Below are 27,097 nucleotides of genomic sequence, written 5' to 3'. Positions count from 1 at the left end.
CAATGGAGAGCACCCAGATTCCCTTCACAAAGTGAGTGAATCTGGTCAAACCAGGCTAACAACCCTCCACCAAATTTAACGGAAGTCGGTTTCTGTAATCGTGCTCACAGACAAAACACTGAAAACAAGAGATAAGGTACTGTATTGTCTGCAATCAATATTGGAAATTTAGTCCCAACAAGGCTAATCGATCTTCAGTGGACAGCAGAGGGGTCATGCTTTGTCTAGAAGGGACTTTCTTATTTTGACCGTCGGCCATTACATTATCCCTCTAATTATATGGCTACTTAACAAAACAAGAAAAGAGACTTACCACAAAGTTTTTTTTTATGAATTATTATGTTACACTTTTGTGGCTTTCGCTGACAAAGACATGGTATTTAAAAGTTTCAGGTGTTGCATAGTAATGTATTACTTGAATGCTGACTTTCACTTTCAATGAAGTTCCATTTAAATACTGGAACAGACTACTTGCGTAATGATATGAAAGACGTCAGTCAGAAGGACAACACTCATTGCCATTGACCTCGTTCATTAATGAATGGTGGGTAGGCCCATTCAAAGTCAGAGGAACTTTCTGTAGCACTTTGAACAGTTATAAAGAAATATAGAAATTACTCTCATCACCATGTAGTGAAAAAAAGCATGCATGTGTTGATCATTTGTTAATGAGAAGCTATTTTTTGCCTGATACTCTAAAGGATAAAATGGACCTTTTTAAGTAACAAACTTTAGATGTTTAGATGTGAAATGGATGCAACAACTATAAACACCTATGAGGACATAAACTCGGGGCAGGTGATGGTCTATTGTGTTCTGAGTTTGATTCAGTGAGAGTGAGATGGAGTCAGAAGTGATACAGTTGCTGAGAAAGTCTAAAGGTTTGCTGTGCGATATACTGTATGTTAACACACCACGTAACTGACCAGTTGTTACTGCTTGCTTGGTCCTCTGCCTTTCTACAGCAAATCCTTGCACCTTACACAGACTTCCACTACAGACACAACCCTGACACATCGGAGGGACAGCTCAAGTAAGTGTGTGTGTGTGTGCGTGTGTGCGTGTGTGCGTGTGTGCGTGTGTGCATGTGTGTGCGTGTGTGTGTGTGCGTGCTTGTGTGCTTCTTGGTTTTCATGCTATTCATGTGTCTGACCTGGATTTAGCAAATTCCATAGTGGATTATGATTAGTTTCTATTAAATGACCGCTATGAATAGACTCTTGGTTAGGCGTGCAGTCAGTGTACTGAGATCACCTACAGTACTGTTTAGAATGTCCAGCTCTGCTCTGTTAAGGGGCAGTCTTCAGTGAAATGTTTTAGATGCTGCTTCCTGTGTCTTCTATCCTTACTCTATCTTATTCCTGCTGTCTGTATATTATTTGGTCTGTCTCTTATGTGTTATGTTGCATTGAACTGGTGTGTGTTGTATGTTAAGCAGCTGTTGCAGCACTGTATGCCCAACCCAAATTTCTTGCGACATTAAAGTGTATCTATTGTAATTTAAAATGGCCGATTTGGTGACATTTTGAATAACTCTCCCCCTGCAGAGAGGACAGAGAAGCTCGCTTTCTGGCAAGTAAGATGTCCATTGTGGCCTCCTTCCGCTCCTGGTCAGGTGAGCCCCCAATATTTCATGTGTTTCAATTTGAAAAAAAAAACGTTAAACCATCAGCTCTTTCCACACTTTGTGTGCATGAGACCACTTTCTTGTCATTTGTATTCTCTGTGGATCTTGATCTCTTCCCATTACTTATTGATATCATTATTGGAAAATGAATCATTCATATCCAGTAACAGCATCAGGCCCACGCCTAATGTGTTTGGAGAAGTCCTCGTTAAATTGAAGTTTGCAATGACTCATTTCTATGTTGACTTTGGGGACGGAGCGAACCCGTGTGGCTGTGTCCTGCTCTCACTTTCACTCTGTGGTTTCGGACATGTGCTTGCGAGGACCATGCTCTGTTCCTACTAGAGTAGGGACATGCTTCGCCATCTTCAATAATGTTCTGAAAACCCAGCTCCTCAGAGAACATCTCCTATCATAACACTACTACAGTGTGCACTTACTACACTACTACATTGTTGCACTTATTGTGTTTTTTAAATTGTTGTTAGAATTGCTCTTAAAAGCTTTAAATGTTTTTACCCTGTTGCTTTGGCTAAATAGCTTGAGCCAAATGTAATTGAATGTAATTGAATGGAATGGAATGGAATGGAATGTAAGGTAAAGCAATGCAGTGTTACTGGAGTGTCTTCATCTCAATATCCTCAGTCCTCAGTTCACCCAGTCACTGTCCCCATGTAAATTGTCCTCAGTGTGTGTCCTCCATATCTGTCTGATCTGTGTCTATCACTGCACCTGTGGTACAGTAGTTGTCCTGGCTGTCCTGATGTAGCCTGTCCTCTTGCTAACCCTAAGGGCAGTAGAAGTCTGCTGCTGAGATGTTCTCTTGTGCTTTACTTCGCTTTGTAAGCCTTATTTCACCCAATGTAACATCACATCAAATTTTATAGTGTGCGTGTGTCTCTGTGTTTATATGTTCTTTCGGGGTGCTGCTGACCTCATAGTGAGCTGATTGACAGTGTTCCTGTTTGTCTGTGACAGCCGCCTCTGCCACTATGGGTGTCCTCAGCCACCATGACAAACCACACGCTGCTTTGTCTGAAACTGTATGTCTGTGACGACCCTGACTAACCCTGCTCTGTCTCCCTCAGAGTGTGTGTGTGTGTGTGTGTGTGTGTGTGTGTGTGTGTGTGTGTGTGTGTGTGTGTGTGTGTGTGTGTGTGTGTGTGTGTGTGTGTGTGTGTGTGTGTGTGTGTGTGTGTGTGTGTGTGTGTGTGTGTGTGTGCGTGCGTGTGTCAGCCTGAACTGACTCTGTTTCTCTCTCTCTCTCTCTCTCTCTCTCTCTCTCTCTCTCTCTCTCTCTCTCTCTCTCTCTCTCTCTCTCTCTCTCTCTCTCTCTCTCTCTCTCTCCCTCTCTCCAACTGCAGGCATCATTAACCTCTGTAAATCAGGCAACTCCGGAATCCAGTCCCTGATTGGCCTGCTCTGTATACCAAATATGGAAGTGAGGGTGAGTAGAGCGGGGTTAGTTGGAGATGGCGTGCCGGGGTGTGGGCGTGGCCGCCGAGTGGACGGGCCTGCAGTGTCGGCCCCAGCATCTCCGAGCAGGTCGTCTCGCCACCAGCAGCAGAGACACTGGTAGCCGGCGCTGCCTGCCGCCGCTGACATGTCTCAGTAGTAGAAGTGAAACTGCCTGTGGTGGCTTGCTGTTGTTTGCTTGAGCAGGCTTTGTGTCAGGGGCAGGATGTTTGCGAGCAGTGCTGCTCACTGGTGCTGATGGTTTTGGTGGCAGCAGCAGTTGCACTGACATCGTCCTGGCACCTTCCCTGCTGGTGAGAATGGCAAGATTACAGTCTATGGTTCTCACTGGTCATGGAATTTTCATAAAGCCTGTTCCAGATATGGAAAGTCAGGGAATTGTATCATATGTGGAGCACAGTCATGGAATATCAGTGACTTTTGTTTCACTCGCCAAAATATATTAATCAGGGCTGGGCACGTTAACGCGTTAATATCACGTTAACTCATCAATCAATTAACGCCGATAATTATTTTATCGCGCATTAACGCAGTTTTTATTATTTAATTATAGAACGCTGGTCATTAACAGGAAAATGATCAGGATGTATAGTATCCTGGATCCATGAAATAGCTGGCCTATAGAAATAATAATAGCATAAAAAATCTTCCTGCCTCTGGGAATTTAACATAGGGGTCAAATACTTATGACCCCTGTATTTTAAGGAAGAACATTTATTTATTTTCAAAACACAAAGACATTTTTACTATTTTTGTTTTATTAAGACTCAAAGATCAATTTCCGAAAGATGATTTTATATTCCTCCTTTTAGTCAACTTTAGCACTTTAGGGTTCAAATACTTATTCTCCCCACTGTACATGTATGGTTGTGCGGTTTTGGTGAAATCTGGATTAATTGTGGGCTGGCCAACGAATATAGCATTAATGGAATCTGATGCTACAAAACCGAAGTTGATCTCTCTAATCGGCTCTAAAGATGACTGAAATATTCTGGCTATGAGTGAGGGGAAGTATCCCTATGGGTACAGTAAAGTGCCTAACTAAACTAACCATTGAAGTGATCTTTTCTAAGACTCTGGTAGGCTGAGCCTTGCCGTGAACTCCTAATGGCCCTGCGACATTAGACTATCAAACTCCTCTTCCTCCATAAAAGTACTTCTGGTTTGGCCAACAGAAATATGAGACTCACTACTCCCACAGAGAGTGGTCATGACGTGACCAGTTCAAGTTCATTAAGTCTATTGGTCCTGCTAGAAACAAAACACTACCAGCCACTAAAATGCTGCTGGCCCCCTTTTGACCCCTTTACAAGTAAAAAGCACCTGTGACTCACTGTCATCTCACTGGGACTGAAGTAGATTCCGACCTGAAAGTAGTAAAAAGAATGAGTCCGCTCCTAGACAAAGTGAAAATGGAAGCAAGTCTGCAATAATCTTCTGGATGACTGGAGGGCCCTGTTACATTAGAAATGAAGCCAGTTCTTTATGACTCACTGTAGAGCAAACATTGGAGGCAGAGTGGGAGTAGAATAACAAACTAATCTGATCTTTTTAAAAAGTGTGTGTGTGTGTCTGTGTAGTCTCCTTTGCACAAGGTTAGCGTTGAGGTTTTGGATATGGTATGTGTGTGAGCTGAGCTGACTGCCCTGGCTGTGTTTGCCTTGGCAGAGAGGGTTGCTGGAGGTCATGTACGACATCTTCAGACTCCCCGTTCCCGTCGTCACACAGGACTTCATCGAGGCACTGCTCAGTGTGGGTGAGTGATGTGTACTCCAGTGCAATTGTGTGTGTGTACACACACACACACACACACACACACACAAACACACACACTAGCTGGAGTGATGAGATTCACCTTCTGGCATTGCTCCATTTTAATAAGTCCTTTTTTGACAGCCCCTTATGAAAGAACTTATTTGTGTGTGTGTGTGTGTGTGTGTGTGTGTGTGTGTGTGTGTGTGTGTGTGTGTGTGTGTGTGTGTGTGTGTGTGTGTGTGTGTGTGTGTGTGTGTGTGTGTGTGTGTGTGTGTGTGTGTGTGTGTGTGTGTGTGTGTGTGTGTGTGTGTGTGTGTGTGTGTGTGTGTGTGTGTGTTCCACCTCTCAGATCCCAGCAGGTTCCAGGACAGCTGGAGACTCTCTGATGGCTTTGTGGCCTCAGAGGCCAAAATTATTCTCCCTCATCGAGCGCGGTCAAGGTGAGCCCCTGCAGTATGGGCTCAACAGTAGCCTCCCTTGAGTCCCACGTCATAGTTAAACTATGTTGACTAAATAAGATGGAAAAATGCTGACATTTTAGTTTTAGCTCTTTGAAGGTGATATGTGTAGGTTCCAACATCCTTAATGAGCTAGAAATAGAAGCAGAACTTTTTTTCGCTCTTTGATTATGTTTCTCCTCTTTCTTTCTTCAGGCCAGACTTGATGGACAACTACCTTGCTTTGGTACTATCTGCCTTCATTAGAAGCGGACTCCTGGAGGTAAGGCTATCAGAACATTTAAAGTTTTAGTATTTGTTGTCAGTAAATGATGATGTTATGATAATCTGTACAGTGGCTAGCTGTGTCTGCGTTTTTCTAGTGCCAATCACCTCATGTCCATCACTCTTTAATGTCCGCAGGGTCTGATCGAGGTGATCACCAGCAGTGATGACAGCATCTCAGTACGAGCTACCATTCTCTTGGGAGAACTTTTGCACATGGTGACTTTCTCTACATTCTTTCACACAGATGTGTTGAATATGTGTAGCATAAAAAACACATTTTAAATGCTAATTTAACATCATTCTGTTTGTTCTCTCTCTCAGGCCAACACTATTCTCCCACACTCCCATAGCCACCACTTGCACTGTCTACCCGCCCTCATCAACATGGCTGCCTCCTTCGACATCTCCCAGGAGAAGCGACTGTGAGTCTTTCCCCTCTGTCAGTCTAGTGGTGCTATTCATTTTACTGTTAGCGGTGCTTTGTTTGTTAGCATTGCTTCAGTGTTGAGCCTCAAATCTGAGTGTTGATTCAAGTTGCTAAGTAGCTGTTTTGAATTTGGGGTAGCCATGATTTTAAGTGTCGTGTGTGTGCGTGTGTGTGTGTGTGTGTGTGTGTGCGTGCGTGTGTGTGTGTGTGTGTGTGTGTGTGTGTGTGTGTGTGTGTGTGTGTGTGTGTTTCAGACGTGCGAGTGCTGCCGTGAACTACCTGAAGCGTTTCCATGAGAAGAAGAAGCGTGGGCCTAAGCCCAGCAGCCTGTACCTGGACCACATCATCCGCCAGACGGTGGCAGCGCACTACTGCAGAGAGCAGCAGCTCCGGCCCCAGAGGGACATCTTCAGCATCAAGGTACCGTGCTCCACACACACACACACACACACACACACACACACACACACACACCATAAATAATGGAAAAGAAATATTTGAGAATTTTCAATTTAAGTGTCGATGTTGCTCGTTGAATGGCTTTTTAGCAGATTGCTTTCAATGTGTAAATCAGATTTTGTGACTTTCAGTACATGTTTGTCTGATTATGGAAGTGTTTTTGCTCTAGCTCCCAAGTGTCCCTGTGGAAGCAATTGATAGACATTAGCCTACCGCCATGGCACTCAGTGATGCAGTATTATGGAGATTATCTGCCCTGCTCAGTACCGTTTCTGCAAATAACTGTTCAATGTACAACATAAAGATGATGTAGCTTCCTATTTGTGGTGAGCAGAGAGTGACTGCCCAGTAACTGCCCTTCCTCTAAGTGTGTCAAGTGGAATAACTGATCTTTGGTGATTTTCCACAATTTGGAAATTGCTTCTGTGTAACACTAGCATTCCCCATTGCCTAATGGTTTCCCACAATTTAAAGGTGGGGTATGGGATTCGCAAAACGGGCGGCAGATTTTTAAAAATACACAACTCAAATAGTCCTCAAATTCTCACACTTTTTCAGCTAGTTCTACGTTCTTTATTTTCCTGTAAAAGGGTTGTAGTTAATAGTTCCACAAATGCCTGAAGGCGCATGTTTTTAAATACAGTATGTAAAAGCGCCAATTTACCGCCCTTTTCGTTCAGAAATTCTTAAAGCAACAATGCTTTTTAGTACCCCAAAATAACATAATGAACTTTTCAGTAGCCATAGCTGTGTATATTTGATTTTGAACAGAATCTGGTTTGGTACTTACTGGGGCTTTTACGTCCTGAAATATCCAAGTATTACATGTCTGTTTAACTTGTGATGCTAGCACCCTTTACAAGTTACTTGAAATGAGGAGGTTTAGGCTCAAGTTGAACTGGCGTTGTTGAATGAAATTAAGTTCACCTTGGCTTTGTGGTTGCAGGACACTGATGAGGTTTAGGCTCAAGTTGAGCTGGCGTTGTTGAATGAAATTAAGTTCACCTTGGCTTTGTGGTTGCAGGACTGAGGAGGTTTAGGCTCAAGTTGAACTGGCGTTGTTGAATGAAATTAAGTTCACCTTGGCTCTGTGGTTGCAGGACACTGATGAGGTTTGGGCTCAAGTTGAGCTATCGTTGTTGAATGAAATTAAGTTCACCTTGGCTTTGTGGTTGCAGGACTGAGGAGGTTTAGGCTCAAGTTGAGCTGGCGTTGTTGAATGAAATTAAGTTCACCTTGGCTTTGTGGTTGCAGGACACTGAGGAGGTTTAGGCTCAAGTTGAGCTGGCGTTGTTGAATGAAATTAAGTTCACCTTGGCTTTGTGGTTGCAGGACACTGAGGAGGCACTGATGGCCAACCTGAGGGACAGCCACATCCTCATCCACAAACAGAACCTGGACTGGAACTGGGTCCTCATCAGCACCATACTCAAGGTGAGAGAAGAAACGCACTGTTCTCAACATCAAGTGTGTGTGTGTGTGTGTGTGTATAATTGTGAATTGAGTAGCTTTTGTTATCCTCCTAGTAGCTCGTTTAAATCGATTTGAATAGTCTTGCCTCCTAATTAATGAGATATGAATGCAATTTATCTCCTTCTCCTTGAGCTGAAATGTTCTCTTGTGCCTTTTGTTGTTCAGTGGCCAAATGTAAGCCTGCGGACCAACAAAGATGAGCCGATGCACAAGTAAGCCCTCATCCATTTCTCGTTCATTTATTTGCCCCACCTTTAGGGGTCATCCTGTGTGTGTGCGCGTGCGCAGTGCTCGTGCGCCGTGCGCGTATATTAGTGTCTATGCATCATATGGCTGAGTATATGTGTGTTGATTACATGTTTCCTTCTGCCAATGTGTGTGCGCGCGCGCAGGTTTGTGCGGCGGCTGCTGTTCTTCTACAAGCCCAGCAGTAAGCTGTACGCCAGCCTGGAGCTGGACCACAGCAAGGCCAAGCAGCTGACCGTGGTGGGATGCCAATTCATTGAGTTCCTGCAGGAGTCAGAAGAGGTGAGGGACTAGAGATGCTCACGTACACACACACACACCACACACACCACACACACACACACACACACACACACACACACACACACACACACACACACTCTCATGCTTTTTTCCCCACCCAAAATGTGGGCTACCTGACGACATTAACATCAAGACTGTGATCAGTTTGTTTATGTTTGAGTTGTATGCAGGCGTTATGCTTGTATATACACACATACTGTGTACACATTCAAATAACTTTTACCAGTTGGTTTGAATGCAAGCATATACATACATTTGTTTGACTGTGTGTGTGTTTGTGTGGGTGTGTATGTATTTGCATGTCTTTATCCGCACACGTATCTTTGGATCCAGCAGGACAGCCAGGGCTATCTGGAGGATCTGGTGAAGGACATCGTCCAGTGGCTCACGTCGTCATCGGGCCTGAAGCCGGACCGCAGTCTCCAGAGCAACGGGCTGCTGAACACGCTCAGCCAGCACTACTTCCTGTTCCTGGGCACCCTCTCGGCCCATCCCAACGGCGTCAAGATGCTGGAGAAGTGTGGCGTCTTCCAGTGGTGAGCGCCCAATACCTCAGTGGCACCTCAACAATGCAATCCTCCAATCCAATGCAATCCTCCAGTCAGCTCCAGTCTTTTGTTTACATTTCTGCACGCAGTGATACACCTATAACTTGGGAACCATTAAGCTACATTTCAGCAAAAACTTAAGGCAGTTACAAAAACATTTTTGAGTTTTTATATAATTCAAGTGTTGTGTTTTTTGTATGAGCAGAAATGTGTGTCATTAATATGATTTTGAGTCATTTGTGGTTGTCTAAGATCAATATGATCGATCCTAAGAGTGGATCATAATGTTGAACTGAGGCGTTCCTGGTCTATCCACATGGAGGAGAAGCTTGCATTTTGACATTCTGACAGCAGAGGGCTCTGTTTGTGCTGAAAAGCCTGTACAGGATATTGTAGCCCATGAGAAGTTCCCCACAGAGCCTTTGTAGCCCACAGGATTGCAAGAATGTTCTACAGTGAATCTAGTGGAAAAGCTACCAATGTGGAACAGAGCCCTATAGGTTTTTAGAACATGATAAGAACATTTTTGCGCTTGCTTTTAATGTAAGCGTTTTTCTCTTTTTGTTCTAGTCTATTGAACCTCTGCTCTCTGAAGAACCAGGACCACCTGCTGAAGTTGACCGTGTCCACGCTGGACTACGGTCGTGATGGCCTGGCTAGGGTCATCCTGTCCAAGATCCTAACTGCAGCCACCGATGTAAAAGCACCACCTTACTCTAAATAAGCCTCAGACCATCTCACATCTGCTCTCATTCAGGCCTCTCCTTGGAGTGCAGACACAAATAATGACTTAGCCTCCTTTTGGAAACACATTCACTCTTGTTACTTTTTATGACTTGTAGTAAGACATTTACATCTGGGCTCAGAGCCAGATCCCCTCAAGTCTTAAATTATGGCTACAGCATGTTATTGTACGTTTAATTTGATTAAATCCCCATACAACTTTTTTTTACCAAGAAAATCACCCGCAGCATTACAGTTAAATTCATAGCTGACAATGACTGTAACAGTTGTTCCCACATTATCTTCTCTTTATTGGGTTAAAGCAGAATCCCAAGATTTATTGCTTCAGGGACAGCATGATTAGCTCATGAATTAAGAGGCTTGTAATACAAACAACGCAATAGTTCAGCACATGCATTCAGTACCATGCCTTATCACCAGGTAAATGTTCTTGTTCTGACATGTACTTGCAAATTTACCCTGAAGTGAGGCTGCATGCTATTGAAAAAAACTGACACGGCAATGCAATGCTGATTATGATGCAACATCTTAGTTCTCTGTTCTGTCCCTGCTCAATGACTATTATGCATGTGAACATTGGGATGACAATGTTAAAATTATATTATACAGCCCTAAATTATTATAAAGTTTATTTTAATTTAAATTAAAATTTAATTTATAAAGCTTTTTAAATGTAATGTTGTTCGCATTGCCTGAAATAAGCTAGTTCCAAAACCTGTCGATGTTCTTTCTGTTCATCATCATAGAACTGCCGTCTGTATGCCACCAAGCACCTACGTGTTCTCCTGCGCGCCAATGTGGAGTTCTTCAGCAACTGGGGCATCGAGCTGCTGGTCACCCAGCTGCATGACCGCAACAAGGCCATCTCCATGGAGGCACTGGACATCCTGGACGAGGCCTGCGAGGACAAGGTGAGCACACCGGCCTCACAACATGGAAATAGAATTACATCAGACGCACGCGTTGCAAAATCTCCGCTTCAACAAGGTCATTTTGGTTACTTTTAAGGTTGTTTTTTTATCATTATTATTTAGCCATATTGTGGAGTAACTGTTTGATGACTTTTGACTTTTAAACTCGCATCATTTGTCCTTCTGATGGAGGAAAAGTTAACAAGTGAGTCAAAGTTTGTCAAAGTGTGTCCAGGTCTGAAGATGTGGACAACATTACTAGTATGCCTTAAGTCATGTAATCTTTGTCCTTCCACATCTGTCTTGGCAGTGACTTTCGCTTCCTTAATACTGTACTTTGAATCAGCTATGTCTGCAGATTCATGTCTCGTTGTTTCCTTTTGTGATTGTATTTGTGCTGGGTGGTCTTCTCTGAGTCCTAATAAAGTTTGTGTGGACCTGTTGCTTAGGCGAATCTACATGCACTTATTCAGATGAAACCAGCACTTACCCACCTGGGTGACAAGGGCGTATTGCTTCTTTTACGGTCAGTCAACAACAGACATTGCCCATGAAATTAAAATGTAAAGAATAATGAAATGACATTTACTGACAATAATACATGTATTCTCCAGTTACTTTATAATGAGGAGCATTAAATAATATGACTTATTTAACATTCACCATCTGTATGTGATGTGTAGATCTCCCTGAGGCCCTAACAGATGTATCTGATGCTGTGTCCCATGTCCAGGTTCTTGTCTATCCCAAAGGGCTTCTCCTACCTCAATGAGAGGGGATACGTGACAAAGCAGCTGGAGAAATGGCAGAAGGTATGTGACCTGACGTGCAAGACCATGGTCAAGCCGTAGGGAATCTTTTTTCAGGGTTCCCACGGCTCAGGGAAATCCTGGAATATCATGGAATTTCAGAAGAGGCATTTCCAGTCAGGGAAAGTCAGGGAATTTGGTTACTTTGCATGCACAGTCAGGGAATATCAGGGTATTGTATTAACAGTAAATTATGTAATAGCCATTAGCCAAAACCTGCTGTGTATTCTCGTTTCATGTGTGGATACACCTTTAATGTGTTTGTTTTGCCCGAAACATTTCCCGCTCTAAAAATGTGCAACATTCTAGAATGCAATATCTTGGCTGGTGGTGTCACCTCAGGCAAACATGCTGGGGAAATGTTGGTTGGGTCATTTTGTGTGAAATCACCCAATTTCAGCTACATTTGGAAAGTGATCCTCTTCAAAAAAAATCTGAAAAAAATCCCAGGTGTTTGTAGACTAAACATATGCATAGATCTTAAATAGTATATCTGTATCACTAATAGTTAAAAAACTACAGCCCTTTGAAGCTTCAAGTCATTTTAAAGGTGACATAGAATGGAAATAATTTTTTCTTGGTTTTCATGAATTATGAGAGGTTGTGCATAAACAAAGAGCTATCATGAACATGAGGCATGGTTGTGCCCTCCTTCATATGAAAATCTTGAACTTAGAAATAGACACTAAAAAATGGGCGATTCAGTTGCCAAAGAGGGCGCCATTTAGTCAAACTGACCATTTCAATACCCAGCCTAAATATATGGTTTTAATTAGTGTTGTAAAATTGCAATAGAGTTTATTTTTTTAAATCAAAGTTGAATATATACTATGTTAACATCAGAGAACACACTCAATTCATCCATTCTATGTCCTTTAAGTGAACAGGCATGATGATGGCTTGTCAGGCATGTTTGATGACTAACTATATGGAGTTTGTGTCTTTTGTCAGGAGTACAATCTGAAATACGTGGACCTGATTGAGGAGCAACTAAATGAAGCTCTCACTACCTACCGTAAACCAGTTGATGGAGACAACTACGTACGCCGCAGCAACCAAAGGTCTGGAACTATGACAAACTAGTTCTATTTAATAACCTCATCGACTTAAAAGCTGTCTTACAGTTTGTATTATTCCTTCATCGGTTGAAAACCTCTTTCTGACAGGTTACAGAGGCCAAATGTTTATCTGCCAGTGCACTTGTATGGGCAACTCGTCCACGATAAGACCGGTTGCCACCTATTGGAAACCCAGGTAATAATGAACTGCATCTACAATGGCACGCAATTGAACTAGAAGCTGTCTTTTGTCACTGATGGCACTGTATATCTCAAAATCCGTTCCAAATGATTTAGAAGCATTATTAATTGATTTATTTTAAAACAACAAACCTAAATTCCTAGGATGGATGATGGACATCCACTCTTACTCCTTTTCCCTTTAGTCCTACTCGCTCTCTATCTGTCTGTGTCTCTCTCTAAGGATGTATGTGAATATGTATTTCTGTCTGTCAGAATGTGGTTCCTGACCTAAGCTATACAGTGAGATCCCCTGTGCTGGACAAATGGGAAGGCATCAAGCAGCTGAAGGCAGCTCTCTGGGCACTGGTCAGTGGTTTTCACGGAACTTTCAGTTACTTTTTTAGTTGTATTTTATGTATCAGGGCTGGGTTTCCCAAATTCGTTAAGAAGCTCTTAAGTGCTAAGAACTTCTTAGGAGCGCTCTAAGAACATTCTAAGAACGCTCCTAAGAAGTTCTTAGTACTTAAGAGCTTCTTAACAAATCTGGGAAACCCGGCCCTGTTCATTAGACATATTTTCCAAAATTAGGAAATCGCAACGGATTTAATCTTTTTCTTATGTCTTGGGGTAATTGCATGGCTTATCGTGATCTCGTTCGTTTATGTGCTTTCTGTAATTTGTCAGTTGGCTCACAGATCTCCTGTGGTTTTGGGTGTGCATTATCTAAGCAGACATAGTTCTTCCCACGCACAGCAATGGTTATTTGAATGTACTGTAGCTTTTCATTTTAACCGTTTACAGCTGTTTGTTTTGTACATTTCCACCTTGTAAGGATTAGGGTTATATCCATTAGTGTCCATAAACAACACCTCATTTTCCTTTTTGATCTTAATATTCTCTCTAAGCCTTTGGCCATGAACCAAGCCAGTAATGTTGTTCTTATCCGCAGGGTAACATCGGTTCGTCTAACTGGGGCTTGAACCTGCTCCAGGAGGAGAATGTCATCCCAGACATAGTTGCTCTGGCCCAGCACTGTGAGGTTCTATCAATCCGAGGGTGAGTCATTCTCTAGGAATCACTCTGAGGGCACGACGCTTCTCGTAAAAACTCAACTTGAACTTACGGCAAAAGCCCCAGGATGACTCGTCTAAGTCATGCTTGTGTTTTGTCTGAGGCGAAGACATTAGAGAGAAATGTTATTTTTCCTTTGGGCAGGACAGCCTCAGGGGAATTCCCTCCTGCCCAGCGTGTGTGTTCACATTTTCCACCTGTCTTCGCCACCCTCCCCACCACCCACACACCCGATATCCACCTCTCACTCTCCACCCACTCCTCCGCACTCTAACCGTCTCTCGCCCCCCTCCCCCCCCCCGCAGGACGTGCCTGTATGTGCTGGGCCTGATCTCCAAGACCAAGCAGGGCTGCGAGCTGCTCAAGCAGCAGGGCTGGGACGCGGTGCGGCACAGCCGCCGCCAGCCGTGGCCCGTGGTGCCCGACGAGGTGGTGGAGCAGCAGCAGCACCAGCACCAGCAGCACCAGCAGCACCAGCAGCAGCAGCAGCACCCACACCACCACCACCTGCCCACCAGCCTGCTCTCCTCCGTGCCCAGCACGCTCAGCCTCAACTCCGAGTCCACCAGCTCGCGGCACAACAGCGAGAGCGACTCCACGCAGCCCAGTGAGTCCGTTTAGCCTCTCTTCGCGTGGATGTCTCGTTCTGGCCATGGCCTCGACGGATTCCGATTGGCTCCCAGTCTGTATATAAATCTCACAAAATTGCCCTGCAAGTGATCACCAACATAACCATTGGCCATTCTTATTAGTGAGATTAATTCTTGAATTCTTGTGTTCACTGTTTTCACTGGTGGTGTGGATGGGCCTTAAGGTCCGAAGTCAGATAGAGGACACAAGCACCCATTCAGATATATGGCCCAGGGCAGAGAAGTGTTTTGTGTGAGCAGCATCTGGGAATGACATGGGTCACAAGTGAGTTCAGAACTGAAGGAGCATGTGAAGTTGGCACCAGACCAATATGTTGCCATTGAGTCAGAACAGCCCAGCAAATCCAGACCAGTGAGTCAGTCGTCAACCGGGGTCAATGGCTCAGTCACTGGTTACATAGTCAATGTTTGTTAGGAATTTACTGTTATTCAGAGCTCTCCACAAAGTGTCGACCATAGAAGACACTCAGAGTATTCCAGAATTCTCTCAGCAAACTCAAGACCCCTAAAGGTCACTGATGGGTCATACTGTAGATGACCAGCAGTGTGTTGCTTCCTTGACTTCAGTGGATTGGCTTGAGCTACCCAGCTCATTGTTCACCTTTTCGTTATTTGCATGACTTTTGGCATTTTGAATTGATAAGCCGGGAGGTTTCTAGATAAAAATGAGTTCTTCAGTTATCAGCCGTCATGGGCCAACTGAACAAGACCAGACAGGCACAGTGCTTGCACTTCTTCCTTTTTTGCAATGCTATATCTCTTTGATAAGAAATTCTATCTGACATGCCTTGGTTACGCAATTGGAGCAAGCAGAAGCATAAACAAATTTGATGGCAGGTGTGAGGAAAGTGCAAGCTCTCAACAGCCAGTCTTTACTGTGGTGTTATTAATGCTGCTTTTATACCACTACTATCTTGTTTTACTTTCTTATTTGAACTTCTTAAAGCAACTCTGTGCAGACATTTGCTACTTTTGAGGTATGTTTCAATAAGCAACTAGCTTGATATTAGTTTTAATAGTATGTGGTCATTTGGAGAACAGAAAAAAAGTAGCGATGGGTAGAAAACTGCACTTGCCAACCGCACCGGAGTTCACCAGCTAGCATGCTTTTATCAGTGTCAAATGTGCTGTTGCTGAGGTCTGTAAGGTTTCTGCATGCGTTTTATGTAGTTTGCTCACTAGGTGTAGACTACCAGTCCTTACTGCTGCTTTGAAGTTCGTTTGATAAGTTGGTTAATGTACTTGTGTCAAGCACCTCAGGCTTTGTAGTAGAAGGTTGCTATAGATAATATTATGTATGAGCAATAGTATCATAGTATGAGTGGTTCCCAGTCAGGTCCAGTGGTTTGTTAACTGTGTGTGTTGGGTGTGACTGCAGGCATGTATATTCTGGACGATGAGAAGCTGGACGGGTGTGAGCTGCCAGAGGACCAGCCTCTGTACATGCGGCCCAAGCTGATGAAGGACCGCAGCCCCTTCACCATCCTGGCCTCCAGCCGCTTCGTGCGCAACCGCTTCCTCATCTCGCTGTCGGGCAAGAAGCTGCGCAGCACCAGCGACCCCAAGGGCGGCGGCCTGGGCAAGACCCAGTCGGAGCCCAAGCTGGGCGGCCTGAGGCGCAACCGCACCGTCACCGAGCCGTCGGCGTACTCGCCGGGCGGCGACGTCTTCAGCCCCGTCTTCCCCCCGTCCGACGGGCACCTGATGCCGTGCAGCCCCACCGTCAGCCTGGAGACGTCCTTCGTGGGCAACAAGGCCGGCGAGCACCAGGGCAGCACGCCCAGCATCAGCGAGCTGGAGGAGCGGCTGCCCAAGTCCAGCAGCGGCGGCATCGGCGGCGACGGCGACGGCGGAGTGGGCGAGGCCGGGGTTACCGCGGCGACCGTGCCGCCGGCGATGGAGCAGACGAGCCGGGAGAGGCTGGCGGGCGGCGACGGGCCGACCAGCGGCGGCGGTGGCGTCCACTTCAAGAGCCGCAGCCAGAGCTTCAACACGGACACCACCACCAGCGGCATCAGCTCCATGAGCTCCAGCCCGTCGCGCGAGACGGTGGGCGGGCCCGACTACCCGGGCAGCGCCGGCACCACCACCACCACCACCACGGCCTCCTCCTCCCTGGCGGCGGGCGACGCGGACTGCGCCAGCCTGGCCACGGTGGTGAGCGTGCAGACGCTCCAGACGCTCCGGTCCCTCCAGGCGCCCGCGCCGCCCTCCAACGCAGCCAACCACCTGTCGCTCTCCAAGTCCAGCTCGGCGCTGCTGGCGCCGCCGGGCTCCTCGCACACGCTGCCGCGCCGCGCCCAGTCGCTCAAGTCGCCCTCGGTGGGCGCCATCGCCAGCCTGACGGACTGCAGCGGCGGCAGCAGCTTCGTGTACACCAGCCCGCGCGACGCCCTGGGCTACGCCACGCTGAAGCGGCTGCAGCAGCAGCGCCTCCACGCCTCGCTCTCGCACAGCGACGCGCTCGCCTCGCCCGCCAAGGACGTGCTCTTCACCGACACCATCACCATGAAGACGGGCAGCCTGGACTCCAGGCTCACGCCGCGCAGGTGAGGGGCCTCCCGACCTCAAGTGCACTCTCTTACACACACACACACACACACACACACACACACACACACACACACACACACACACACACACAGGGGGTATATTGTATATTACAGCCATGTATTACTTAAGATGATACTTGAGATGATCTAGAACTTTTATTTGCTGAAGGAAGGATGCACACACACTCACTCACTCACTCACTCACTCTCTCTCTCTCTCTCTCTCTCTCACACTCACACTCACACTCACACTCACCATCTCTACCATTCTAGAAGTGTCCTCTCATGACTTTTGGTCTCTGTTACACATGCCAGTAAATTCTAGCCTGGTCTGTGACCATGCTTATTGAATAACGTGCAATAACAACACACAAGTGAGTAAAAAAAGAAAAATGCATTTGCTTTCGGTTCTCTTTTTACACATGCCAAACTAAATTCTAGTCTGGGCTGTGAATCTGCTTTCTGTACACACCCGTCTCATAGAGATAGATAGATAGATAGATAGATAGATAGATAGATAGATAGATAGATAGATAGATAGATAGATACTTTATTGATCCCCAAGACCGTTATTTGAGAATGTTTTGCTGAGAAAGGCAAAGGGAGACCAAAATGCACAATTTGTTTTCAGGTGCACCGATCCGATTCGGAAATTACGGGTGCACCATATTGACAATTGGCGGCCCCGATATTGACAAAATATCTGGATTGGGGATTGGCGCAGATTAATTACGATTTTCATGTGTTTTTGTTGCATTTTTACTAGGCAACGCATGAAATGCGAGATGTTCAACACAAAATACTTTTTTTTTTTCATCTCTTATTTGTATAAACTTTGCCTTGTATCAAGAAATGCATAAAAGCACTCACTCAGTCACTCACACTCTCTCTCTCTCACGCACACACACACACACACTCACTTACTCACACACTCTCCACCCTTCATACTGTTGCCTCACATCATTTTCGGTTCTCCTTTACACATGCCAGTAAATTCGTGCACTATAACACGTAACTGGGTACAGAACCAAAAATGTATTTGCTTTCGAATATTCTTTCAGTACACACCCATCTCATAGAGACCGGTCCATTAAATAATTTGCTATTTTTAAAAAATGTATATAGTATTGTTAAAAAATGTCATATCTGCAGATCGTTTTGAGTCATTTGAACAAGCATATTACCCCCACCAATGTTAACTTATATCTTCACAACTGAACCATAAGCGTGGGGTACTTTCCATAAGATCATCTGAAGATCTGCTGTCCTCACTGTGGGTTTCACACGGTTGATGAGTTGATGAGCTGATATGGTAAACGTGACCACAACAAAGGTGTCCATGCCTCCCAAAAGTTTGAGAACCTCTGCCATATAATGCCTATTTACAGTTATGTTCAGTCTTTGTAAGCCAGTTTCTGGCAGTATAGGTTCCAATGTCTCCTCTCATGTCCTCCTCTCTACTGGTAGCCTGGCAAGCCAAACTACACAGAAATGTATAGTCTGGGGTCGGACCATTCACAGAGTTGAAGCCTGTGGGTGGGATGAACAGTTGTCTTTCAAACTACCTCTGCACGTAATAGGCCAGCATTTTTGACCGTAGCCGGTCGGCAAAACGGCAAATACATCCTTCTTTAAAACGAATGACTTGAGTGCTTCTTTCTGCTCAAACTTTAAAGAAAAGGCCAAGTCTAACTCTTCCAAAACCGATTCAAACGAGCGTGCTTCGTTAGCCTCATCCATCTTTTGTTTTTCTCTATGGTTGTGCTATACGGTCTCAATCCCAACTCGTCGAACGAGGACGCATGGCCCAGCCCCCTGGCGTCTTATCGGAAGCCGAAGGTGAGCGAAGGACTCCATACACAGATAGAGCGTTCTGATTGGCTAGGCTGAACTCGAGCCTAGCGCAGGCTTGTCCTCAACGGTGCGACCCTAGACCATCCCGGGTTAGTGTGTGCTTCACCTCACTGTGTGTTCACTGTGTGCTGTGTCACTAATTCACGGATTGGATAAATGCAAACACCAAATTCCTTGTATACTCAAGTATACATGGCCAATAAGCCTGATTTGATTTGGTAAGTATGCAAGTTTGATTTGTATAGCACATTTCATTCTCAAGTGCTTCACAGTTAAAAAGACAGATTAAAAGATAATAATTCAAAACAATAGCTGTCACATCCAGACAACAACCAAAACATCAACAATAGCTGACACATCCAGACATCAACCAAAACAACATATAAACATATAGACAAGACATGTGGCATCAAAATCCATTTGTTACACAGAAACTCAATGACTGTTAAAAGCAAGTCTGAAGAGATATAAAACCAGTGACAGGTGATGCTGATTGAGGTCTTGTGGTAGACTGTTCCAGAGGCGCGACGCATAGATACTGAATGCACGGTCACCTTTCTGTGTGTGGGAATGGGGTGTGTCCAGGCGTGCGTGGGATGCAGACCTTAGTGGTCGTGATGGAGTGTAACTGTGCGTTCACAACGCTGGCGACTTGATTCCAAAGATTCCGGAAGTCATTCATTTTCAATGGAAGCCGGCTTCTCTCAGGTGCCAGCAGCGACCAATCCGTCGGCGTCGCGTTTTGGGCGTCTTGAGCGACTAGAGAAAGTTGAAAGTGGTTTAACTTTATGGTAATGAGCTATGACGAGGTTCAGCGACCAAACGACCAGCAACGAACATAGAATGCTACTACGTCAGAGCGGCCAAAGCATCCAAGCTTTCCACGGCGTCCAGAGCGATTTTGGAAGCTCAAGTCGCTCTTGGTCTGAACGCACAGTTGCTGTACGTACACAACGCCGGCGACTTGAGCTTCCAAGAAGCTCTGGACGCCCTGTCAAGGACGCCGTGGGTAGCTTTGGATGCTTTGGCCGCTATGACTTCCGGAATCTTTGGAAGCTCAAGGCGGCGGTGTGAACGTACAGTAAGAGCTAAGTATGTTTGATACATAACCTGGGGCCTGCCCATGTAGTGATTTAAAAACAGTCAACAGGGGGGCGGCGGTTGTTAACGATGACATCGAGCATATGCGCGTTGTAGTCTCTATAGCTGTCACGACCAAACGTTAGCGATTGGGTAAAATCAGGCCCAATCGTTTCAATTCGAGTTCACTTCCTGCCTGAAATCGATTCTGAAGGGAGTAGGTCCAGACCCTCTGTACGATATTAGTACGAGGTTTTGGTATGACCAGGCTAGGTTCAAATGTACTGTATGTCAACCTAGGAAGAACAATACAGGCGGAGGTCTGCGCTTTCGGCTCTCTTTTTTCTTGTTTGGAACATGCTGATGTCTGGCATTACGTTTGTGAAGTCTTCAACTTCTGATGTCACCTCTCAAAGTAGTCCACAGATTTGTCTTTGACAGGGGTGCTTTGCTTCCATGTGGCATTTTAGTTTGGATTTTAGTAGATGGTTTCATGGTCTCATGTGCCAGGAATTTAGCCCAATCTGCCGGCAATTGGATTTCACCCTGCAGCTCAAGCTGGAAACCTGCACAACCTGCTTCCTCTCCATGTTTGCTGGAACCAATCACAAACTAGCTTATCCACCAAGCACACCTGGATTATTGGTCTGATTGGTGTACAATTGTGTACAGTCATTTGAACTATGCCCATCATGCCTCTTGTGCAGTAGAAATACAGCGCAGACTCCCCAGACTGATGTCTTAAAAGATTGAGCTGTTGATAGCCAGACTACCATGAATTCACTGCACACCACACCCTGGAGTTTCTGCCCTGTTTTGTCCTCAATTGAAGTAGTCAAAAGGAACGGAACTCGCACACCACTATAGCCGATGCACAAAGTCGTCCTCAATTGAAGTGAATCCAATTGAAGTGAATCCACATCCTAGCCTAGATATGACATTCTTTACTCTTTAAGCAAGAGTTTAATGCACCAACTTTTTGTTCAATTATGCTGGTTGTTGGTTATACTCGAAATCGAAAGTGGACTGAGTATGTGTAATGCTGCACCTTTGGTTCTCATCAGCATCTCAGACTGTAGCAACTCTTGAAATTGGTTTCAAATGGGGAGATGATCACTCCTGTGATTAGTACAATTGTTTTTGTTCAGGGAAGTGGACTGTAGGCTACATGGTCTGCCTCACATCAGTCTTTCAGTCTTCTGCTGCCAGTCTATTTCACAGAAATATTAAGCCTGAAGTCTACCTGTACACTTGACCCTTCACTTACCGTACTTACTGTACCACAAGAGTTACAAGCTGTCCTTCCCGTCAGAGTCATCTTTATCTTCTCATCTTCTCAGCTTGTTGCGAGAGCTATACTCCGCAGAATTGATGTTCTGAGTAGAACCATGCAGACCCTAGAGAGGCACATTCTAAGAGGCTGCTCACAACTCTGAGGATGAGTGTTTAGACTTCGAGTGTATCATCACACAAGCTATCAAGTGCAATCATCACACAAACACTAATGCATTCGGTTGGGCTTATATAACTGCACTTACAACTTAAAGTTAGTTTCTCTTTTTGATAAGCTGTTCTCGTTCAGCCAACTCAATTGTGCCATACATGTGCTTTGTGATATCTCTTCATCTTTTTTTCTCTGAGTGTGTGACCCGTGTGAAGAGAGCAGTCAGGAAGTCTCTAAAAAAAAACAGCTCTCCATTTTCCCGTTTCTATCATAATCTAGTCATAATCACTGTACTTAGAAAGGCCACTGCACCTCTACACTAGCAGGGACACACAGCCTCCTCGGGTCATATCCAGATGCATAACAAACACCTCGTTGTCATTTTGAGTACTGAGGACACTAGTGGACACAAACACAAGTCTTGGTAACCTGAAGCAGGGTTTCAAAGTGGTGGAACCTTCCAAGGCTTGATAATGTATTGACATATTTTTTTAAAGAAAGAAATATCTATAATAGCTATAATATCAATTTCAAAATACAGTTGTGATGGAGGTACAGACATTTTATGCACTTTAGTTGAAGGCATATTGCTGATATTTCTGTTCATTTGTTTTTCAAAGGTTCTATTGAATTAGTTGATTCATAAAAAAATTAGGTAAACTACCTTCTCATAGCGCTATGATAAAAAAAAAGCAGTTAGGCCTATGGCATATCCAACATATCACAAGGTTAGATAAAATGGCATGGAAGTACAAATAATGCACAAAGGAGGTTGAGAGTAAAAAGAATGAAGAAAAAAATAGGGAAGCTATGGATGGAGAGAGATATGTTTAGGGGTGCAGCGAGCTAGAAAAGTTTGGGAACCACTGACCTAAAGGTCCAGTGTGACAGGATAGCAGCGCATCTTCACACAAAGGCCTTTGCACCACAGAGAAGTACTTGAGCTATTAGAAAGCCGCATGTTGTGCGTGCAACCTCAACTTCCTATTGCATCAGTGAGCAAGCTGAAAAGCCTTCCGCCTGTTGCAACACACATAGTCTGAAATTATGTCTCAGGGCCAAATTCAACACCCATCATGTCACAACTCGCGACAAACCCAGACTCCAATTCATCATCTCTGCCCCCGGCCTCTTGGTCTGAATGGTCTGAGAATAACATGACCTGTGTTTCTGGTGGTCCCTCAGGTACACTAAAAAACGCTTCAGCTGCCTGGGCCAAGGCTCAACAGGGGCCCACCGCAGGCAGCCCAGAACGCTCCTCCCACGGTGCGTGGATCGTCCCTAAGGGGCAAACAAACTTGATTCTGTACTGTCTCCCTACCCATATCTCTCTCTCTCTCTCTCTCTCTCTCTCTCTCTCTCTCTCTCTCTCACAGCCTCTCTCTCTCTCTCTTTCACCTCTTAACCCTGTGCTCATCTGGACAGACCTCAATCTCCCGTCGTCCCGTGATCTGTCTTGCTCAGACCAACCCAATCTTTTCCTGTCCTCTTAGTTCCCACCTCATTGAGTCCCCCCCCCCCTCCAGTCTTCTTTATTTTGGTTCCATTTTGATTTTGCCCCTTTCATGTTTGCTCCTTTATCCTCAACTCTTCCTACAACTCCTAGAGGTCTTTGTACTGCAGCCTCTGCATCCTGTCCAAGGGATCCTTCCTGAGACCCATTTGGTTGCTGCCTTGTTCGTTTGTTCCCATTGATTTGTGCTTCCTACAGAAGAAATGACACCTGAACCTCTCCTTCTTTCCTCGACCAGTGCCAAACTCACTCATAACAATGATAGTGATTGTCCTAACAGTTCACTTCAGGTCCTTGCTGTGGATGTTTTTGTTTCTGAATGTATGCATGAACATTACAGTGGTGATTGTCTCCTATTAGTAATCAGGTAAGCCTGTGAATATTAGTCTGGTGCGTAGACACTTGTGAGTGAACCCTTGTCCCTGGACTGTAAAACATATCTGATGATTCATCCCTTCTTTATCTGCCTAGAATACCATCTGTGTTTTGGCAAGGCGTGTAGACTGTTTTTTTTGCCGTGACCTGCTGCTGTGCCAATGAATAAACCTGATTTCCATTGTTTTGATCATTTAAAAAAGACTGTTATAGTCTTTACTTTCTTTCTTTCCCTGTTGCTCTTCCCAGTAGACTTTTTCTGTCAGGCTTTCCTCCAAATCGCTCTTCCCCCTTCTGCTTCCTGTCCATGTGCTGGTAGTCATGAGTGAGTCTGTGCTGACACACTATGTGTGTATGTGTGTGTCTGTGTGTGTGTAGGTTCCTGAAGGCCCTGAGTTTTGCTTCTCTGGATAAGGAGGACCTGCTCAGCCCGATCAGCCAGACCTCTCTCCAGCGCTCCTCCTCGGTCCGCTCCATGGTGTCCAGTGCCACCTACGGCAGCTTGGACGACTACATCGGTCTGGCACTGCCTGTAGACCTCAACAACATGTTCCAGGTGCCCCAGTTTTACCACAAAACCCACGAGCTGCTCTGCCTGTGGAAATATCCACAACATCCTTCTTGTTTTGAAAGTCTGGATGTCTCTGTCTGGTCTGTGATAACTAAATGCATTTGGTCATGTTTGTCTTTTGGACAGATCAAAGAGACACCATATTTCCAGAAGAGAACAAGCCCACCATCTGAGGACCGATCAGCCAAGTTTTTTGCAGGAGAATCTGATGGTAGTGAGTTGCTTTCCTTGGCTTTTAATAGGGTGTGGTGTAGCATCACCGCCAGTCTGTGCCTTCTGTTGCGAGGTCCTCTTACACACAATGAAATCATCCATTCATTTTGACGTCTTTCACTCCCTCTCTCATAACTTCCTCTTTCTGTGAGTGTCTTCCGTCTGATTGGGGATGTTGGAGCTTTTCACGTATTCCACTCACCTCTAGCCTTTTTTCTCTCTGTCTTTGCTGTGGTTTTCAGTTTGTTCTTGATTTGGACACTCTGTTTCAGTCTATGTCACACTGGGTAGTCCTGGCTGGTCCAGATGAGATGAAATGATACAATGTACTCAGCTTTCATCACATGTGCTGATAAATGCACAGATATTTGTCAATGCGTGAAGTCACTTTGCGTTTTTTTTCCCTGCAGCATACAGATGGTACGGGTTGAGAATGCTCCTTTCTTTCCCGCACATCGGGACTCCCGAAGCATCGGGACTTTAATTAAAAGTGCAACCGCAAGGGGGCAACATAAGACCGCCCTAATAAAATGAAGGTTCGGCTCATACCGGAAAACACAGAAAAACCCGAAGACACCGCGCTGGTGACAAGCAGAGAAAAGAGACATCACGCTCGGCATGTCAGATTGCAGTTTCAGAGTTTTCGAATGTTTTACAGCGTACCTCACAGCTGGCTCTCTCACTCGACGTAGCCTATAACTCAGTCAGTCCAGCAGAGATGCCAGAGCAACGTTTTGGTCAATGGAGAGGGAGAGAAATGCTCCGCATATCCGTCTCATTTAATCCGTCTCATTTAATCATTAAAATGAAGGTGATGACTGGCGAAATTATAATCAAACGACGTTTCAATAAACCATTGTTGAAATTAATGAAAATGGTTTTAGAAGCCTTCAATTCAACCTGAAAGACTCGATAGGCAACCTTAGATTAATTCATTAATTCATTACGGTTACAAGACCGCATTTCCGTGAATAGGCTATTATTGTCAAGGCAAAGACGAAAGAGATGGACAAGATGGACATTTAGGCTACATTTATGCTAGGAATACTTAGAAATGTGTAGGCCTATAGGCTATTTTAAAACGGAGGCATGTTCATTTTAACCGGCGACGCTGGGTAGCTTACCCAGCACTTTATCACAGATTTTGTCCCCACCACTTTTGACAACTGAAAATAAAATGTATTTAACAGAAATATCTTTAATAGGCCTACATGCCTATCATGTCACTTTACTTATAACCGTAGGCTACATGCATGGAGAAGATCGCGCATTTTGTAACATTGTAACAATGAATGGTCAGATATGCGATAGGGCAGTGAGGGTGATTCATTGTAACCATCGACTAGTAGGCCTAGCTCCGCAAAAGAAGTTTCTAGCAACTTAGAATATATGGATCTCGTTATGCATGTTCATGTTGATTCAGAGATAGACATAGACTACCGTGGGCTACTGTGCGTCAATATAACAGCATTTTATCATGTGGTGAATTAATGACCAACGTCAGTTTAACATGTCAGAACTTTTGATCGGCGTTTCAAGTGCATGCCGCGAATAAATGAACTCGACTGACTGAATCCTTTATATTTCTTGGCTAAATGCGAAGAGATTGACACTCGAACTGGTTGAGGCATCCTAATCATACGTCAGCGACCGGGGTTCAAAACTTACTCTACGAACCTCCGGAACCCATTAAGACAAGAGGCATTATTTTATTAAACAGTTTTGCGATTTTTTTTTATGATTGCGATGTCTGTTGAAAAGAAAAGTTAATATGTGAATTCGTGGTTCAGCGCGCACACACACACACACACGCACACATTTTTTACATTTACATAATAGGGCTCGGGCACACGCCTTGCATTCTAGGAATATCGCCGCCATTTGGTAGCGCACTGAACGTAATATCCATTCATTCAGATGCACAAGACAAGAAGCAGAAATATAGTAGCGATTTATTATTTTCCTCTTGCGATCGTGGGTTGCACTGTTACACCCCACTACACAGCAACATACTACCAAGAAGGCAAAAATTAAGTAACAGGAACACACTAAAAGGCGGGAGTAAATCCATAGTAATCCATAGTAAACTAAGGAGTGAAGCTGCCAATGTGGCTGTGCCCGCGAAGTTTTGATGTCTTGATCCCGAGCCCTAGTGTCAGGAAGTGTCTGTCGAGAGAGAGGGGGAAGGGAGGCAATCGTCCTCAATGCCTCATATAGGTAGGCTATAATGTCTAGTGAACTGGTTAGACAAGTGTGGGGGAGGGGGAATGATCGCACAAGACAATTGCTCTTCATGAAATGGGTAGTCTCACAGACGTTTGTCGATGTTTAAACGTAGCCTACTACATCACTTGCGAAATCGTGAAAAGATGTGGCACATAGAATTATTAGGCTACTGGATTTAATATAGCAAGTCTAGACTTTGTTCATCCTATATTAGCCTATATTAAAATGTAATGTGCTGCGGGGAAGCATTGGGGAAGTCAGTTTAAGTTGTCCTGTAACAATTTGCCTCTTATTATAATCAAGAGTATGCAGCCACTACGCACATAATAGCCTAGGTTATTACCCCATGCAAAAGAAGGCCTTAAGTTAACGGACTGAAGGCCTGTTTACATGTCAAACATGCATTAAATCTAAGAAACGAAAAACACAAATATCATGTATTGTGTCGTAAACAGTTAATGACTTCGTGGCTGGCCACTATGCGCAACTGCATCGCGCAGTGAGCTGAAGGATAGGAGGACCGACACTTATTAACACAAAGCTTTGTAAAGCACTAACAACCACCCCTCAAAGTTCATTGTCCATAAGTCCAAACAATAAGTATAAAAATCCGACAATCCAAAACGATAACGAGATCTCCCAGAAACGAAAAACAAGTTTGTTGAGTAGCCTAGTCCTTCCAACAATCTCAGCTTTTGCGTTTGTTAGATAAAAGGCATTCTGTCCTGCTGTATTCCAATGAGAAATCATCCACAAGGTAGGTAAGGGTCACGGTTATGCAGCATGCAGGAATCTATATACGCA

The 27,097-nt window shown here is 44.7% G+C and overlaps 1 protein-coding gene across 4 annotated transcripts in view; it reads left to right on the top strand.

Moving 5' to 3' along the window:
- The window catches only part of LOC134100721 (rapamycin-insensitive companion of mTOR-like), a 50,494-nt gene that overhangs the window by 13,181 nt on the left and 10,216 nt on the right, over window positions 1-27,097 (top strand). For 2 of the 4 annotated variants that reach the window (XM_062554110.1, XM_062554106.1), the window contains exons 9-34: window positions 966-1,033; window positions 1,548-1,615; window positions 2,992-3,074; window positions 4,772-4,859; window positions 5,208-5,298; window positions 5,512-5,578; window positions 5,719-5,799; window positions 5,905-6,005; window positions 6,265-6,430; window positions 7,802-7,903; window positions 8,108-8,154; window positions 8,335-8,470; window positions 8,825-9,027; window positions 9,610-9,736; window positions 10,530-10,694; window positions 11,144-11,220; window positions 11,428-11,506; window positions 12,455-12,564; window positions 12,670-12,757; window positions 13,018-13,110; window positions 13,694-13,800; window positions 14,121-14,422; window positions 15,844-17,014; window positions 22,581-22,661; window positions 23,662-23,839; window positions 23,981-24,068. In XM_062554110.1, the coding sequence (XP_062410094.1) occupies window positions 966-1,033; window positions 1,548-1,615; window positions 2,992-3,074; window positions 4,772-4,859; window positions 5,208-5,298; window positions 5,512-5,578; window positions 5,719-5,799; window positions 5,905-6,005; window positions 6,265-6,430; window positions 7,802-7,903; window positions 8,108-8,154; window positions 8,335-8,470; window positions 8,825-9,027; window positions 9,610-9,736; window positions 10,530-10,694; window positions 11,144-11,220; window positions 11,428-11,506; window positions 12,455-12,564; window positions 12,670-12,757; window positions 13,018-13,110; window positions 13,694-13,800; window positions 14,121-14,422; window positions 15,844-17,014; window positions 22,581-22,661; window positions 23,662-23,839; window positions 23,981-24,068 (3,967 nt within the window). The remainder of the gene's footprint in view (window positions 1-965; window positions 1,034-1,547; window positions 1,616-2,991; window positions 3,075-4,771; window positions 4,860-5,207; window positions 5,299-5,511; window positions 5,579-5,718; window positions 5,800-5,904; window positions 6,006-6,264; window positions 6,431-7,801; window positions 7,904-8,107; window positions 8,155-8,334; window positions 8,471-8,824; window positions 9,028-9,609; window positions 9,737-10,529; window positions 10,695-11,143; window positions 11,221-11,427; window positions 11,507-12,454; window positions 12,565-12,669; window positions 12,758-13,017; window positions 13,111-13,693; window positions 13,801-14,120; window positions 14,423-15,843; window positions 17,015-22,580; window positions 22,662-23,661; window positions 23,840-23,980; window positions 24,069-27,097) is intronic. The other 2 variants (XM_062554107.1, XM_062554109.1) reach the window with 2 other exon arrangements.

This window comes from Sardina pilchardus, chromosome 14 (genome assembly GCF_963854185.1).
Source record: "Sardina pilchardus chromosome 14, fSarPil1.1, whole genome shotgun sequence".
In the NCBI taxonomy this organism is placed as follows: Eukaryota; Metazoa; Chordata; class Actinopteri; order Clupeiformes; family Clupeidae; genus Sardina; species Sardina pilchardus.
The sequence above is the reverse complement of the archived record's forward strand: the minus strand, read 5'-3'. Positions and strand labels throughout refer to the sequence as shown.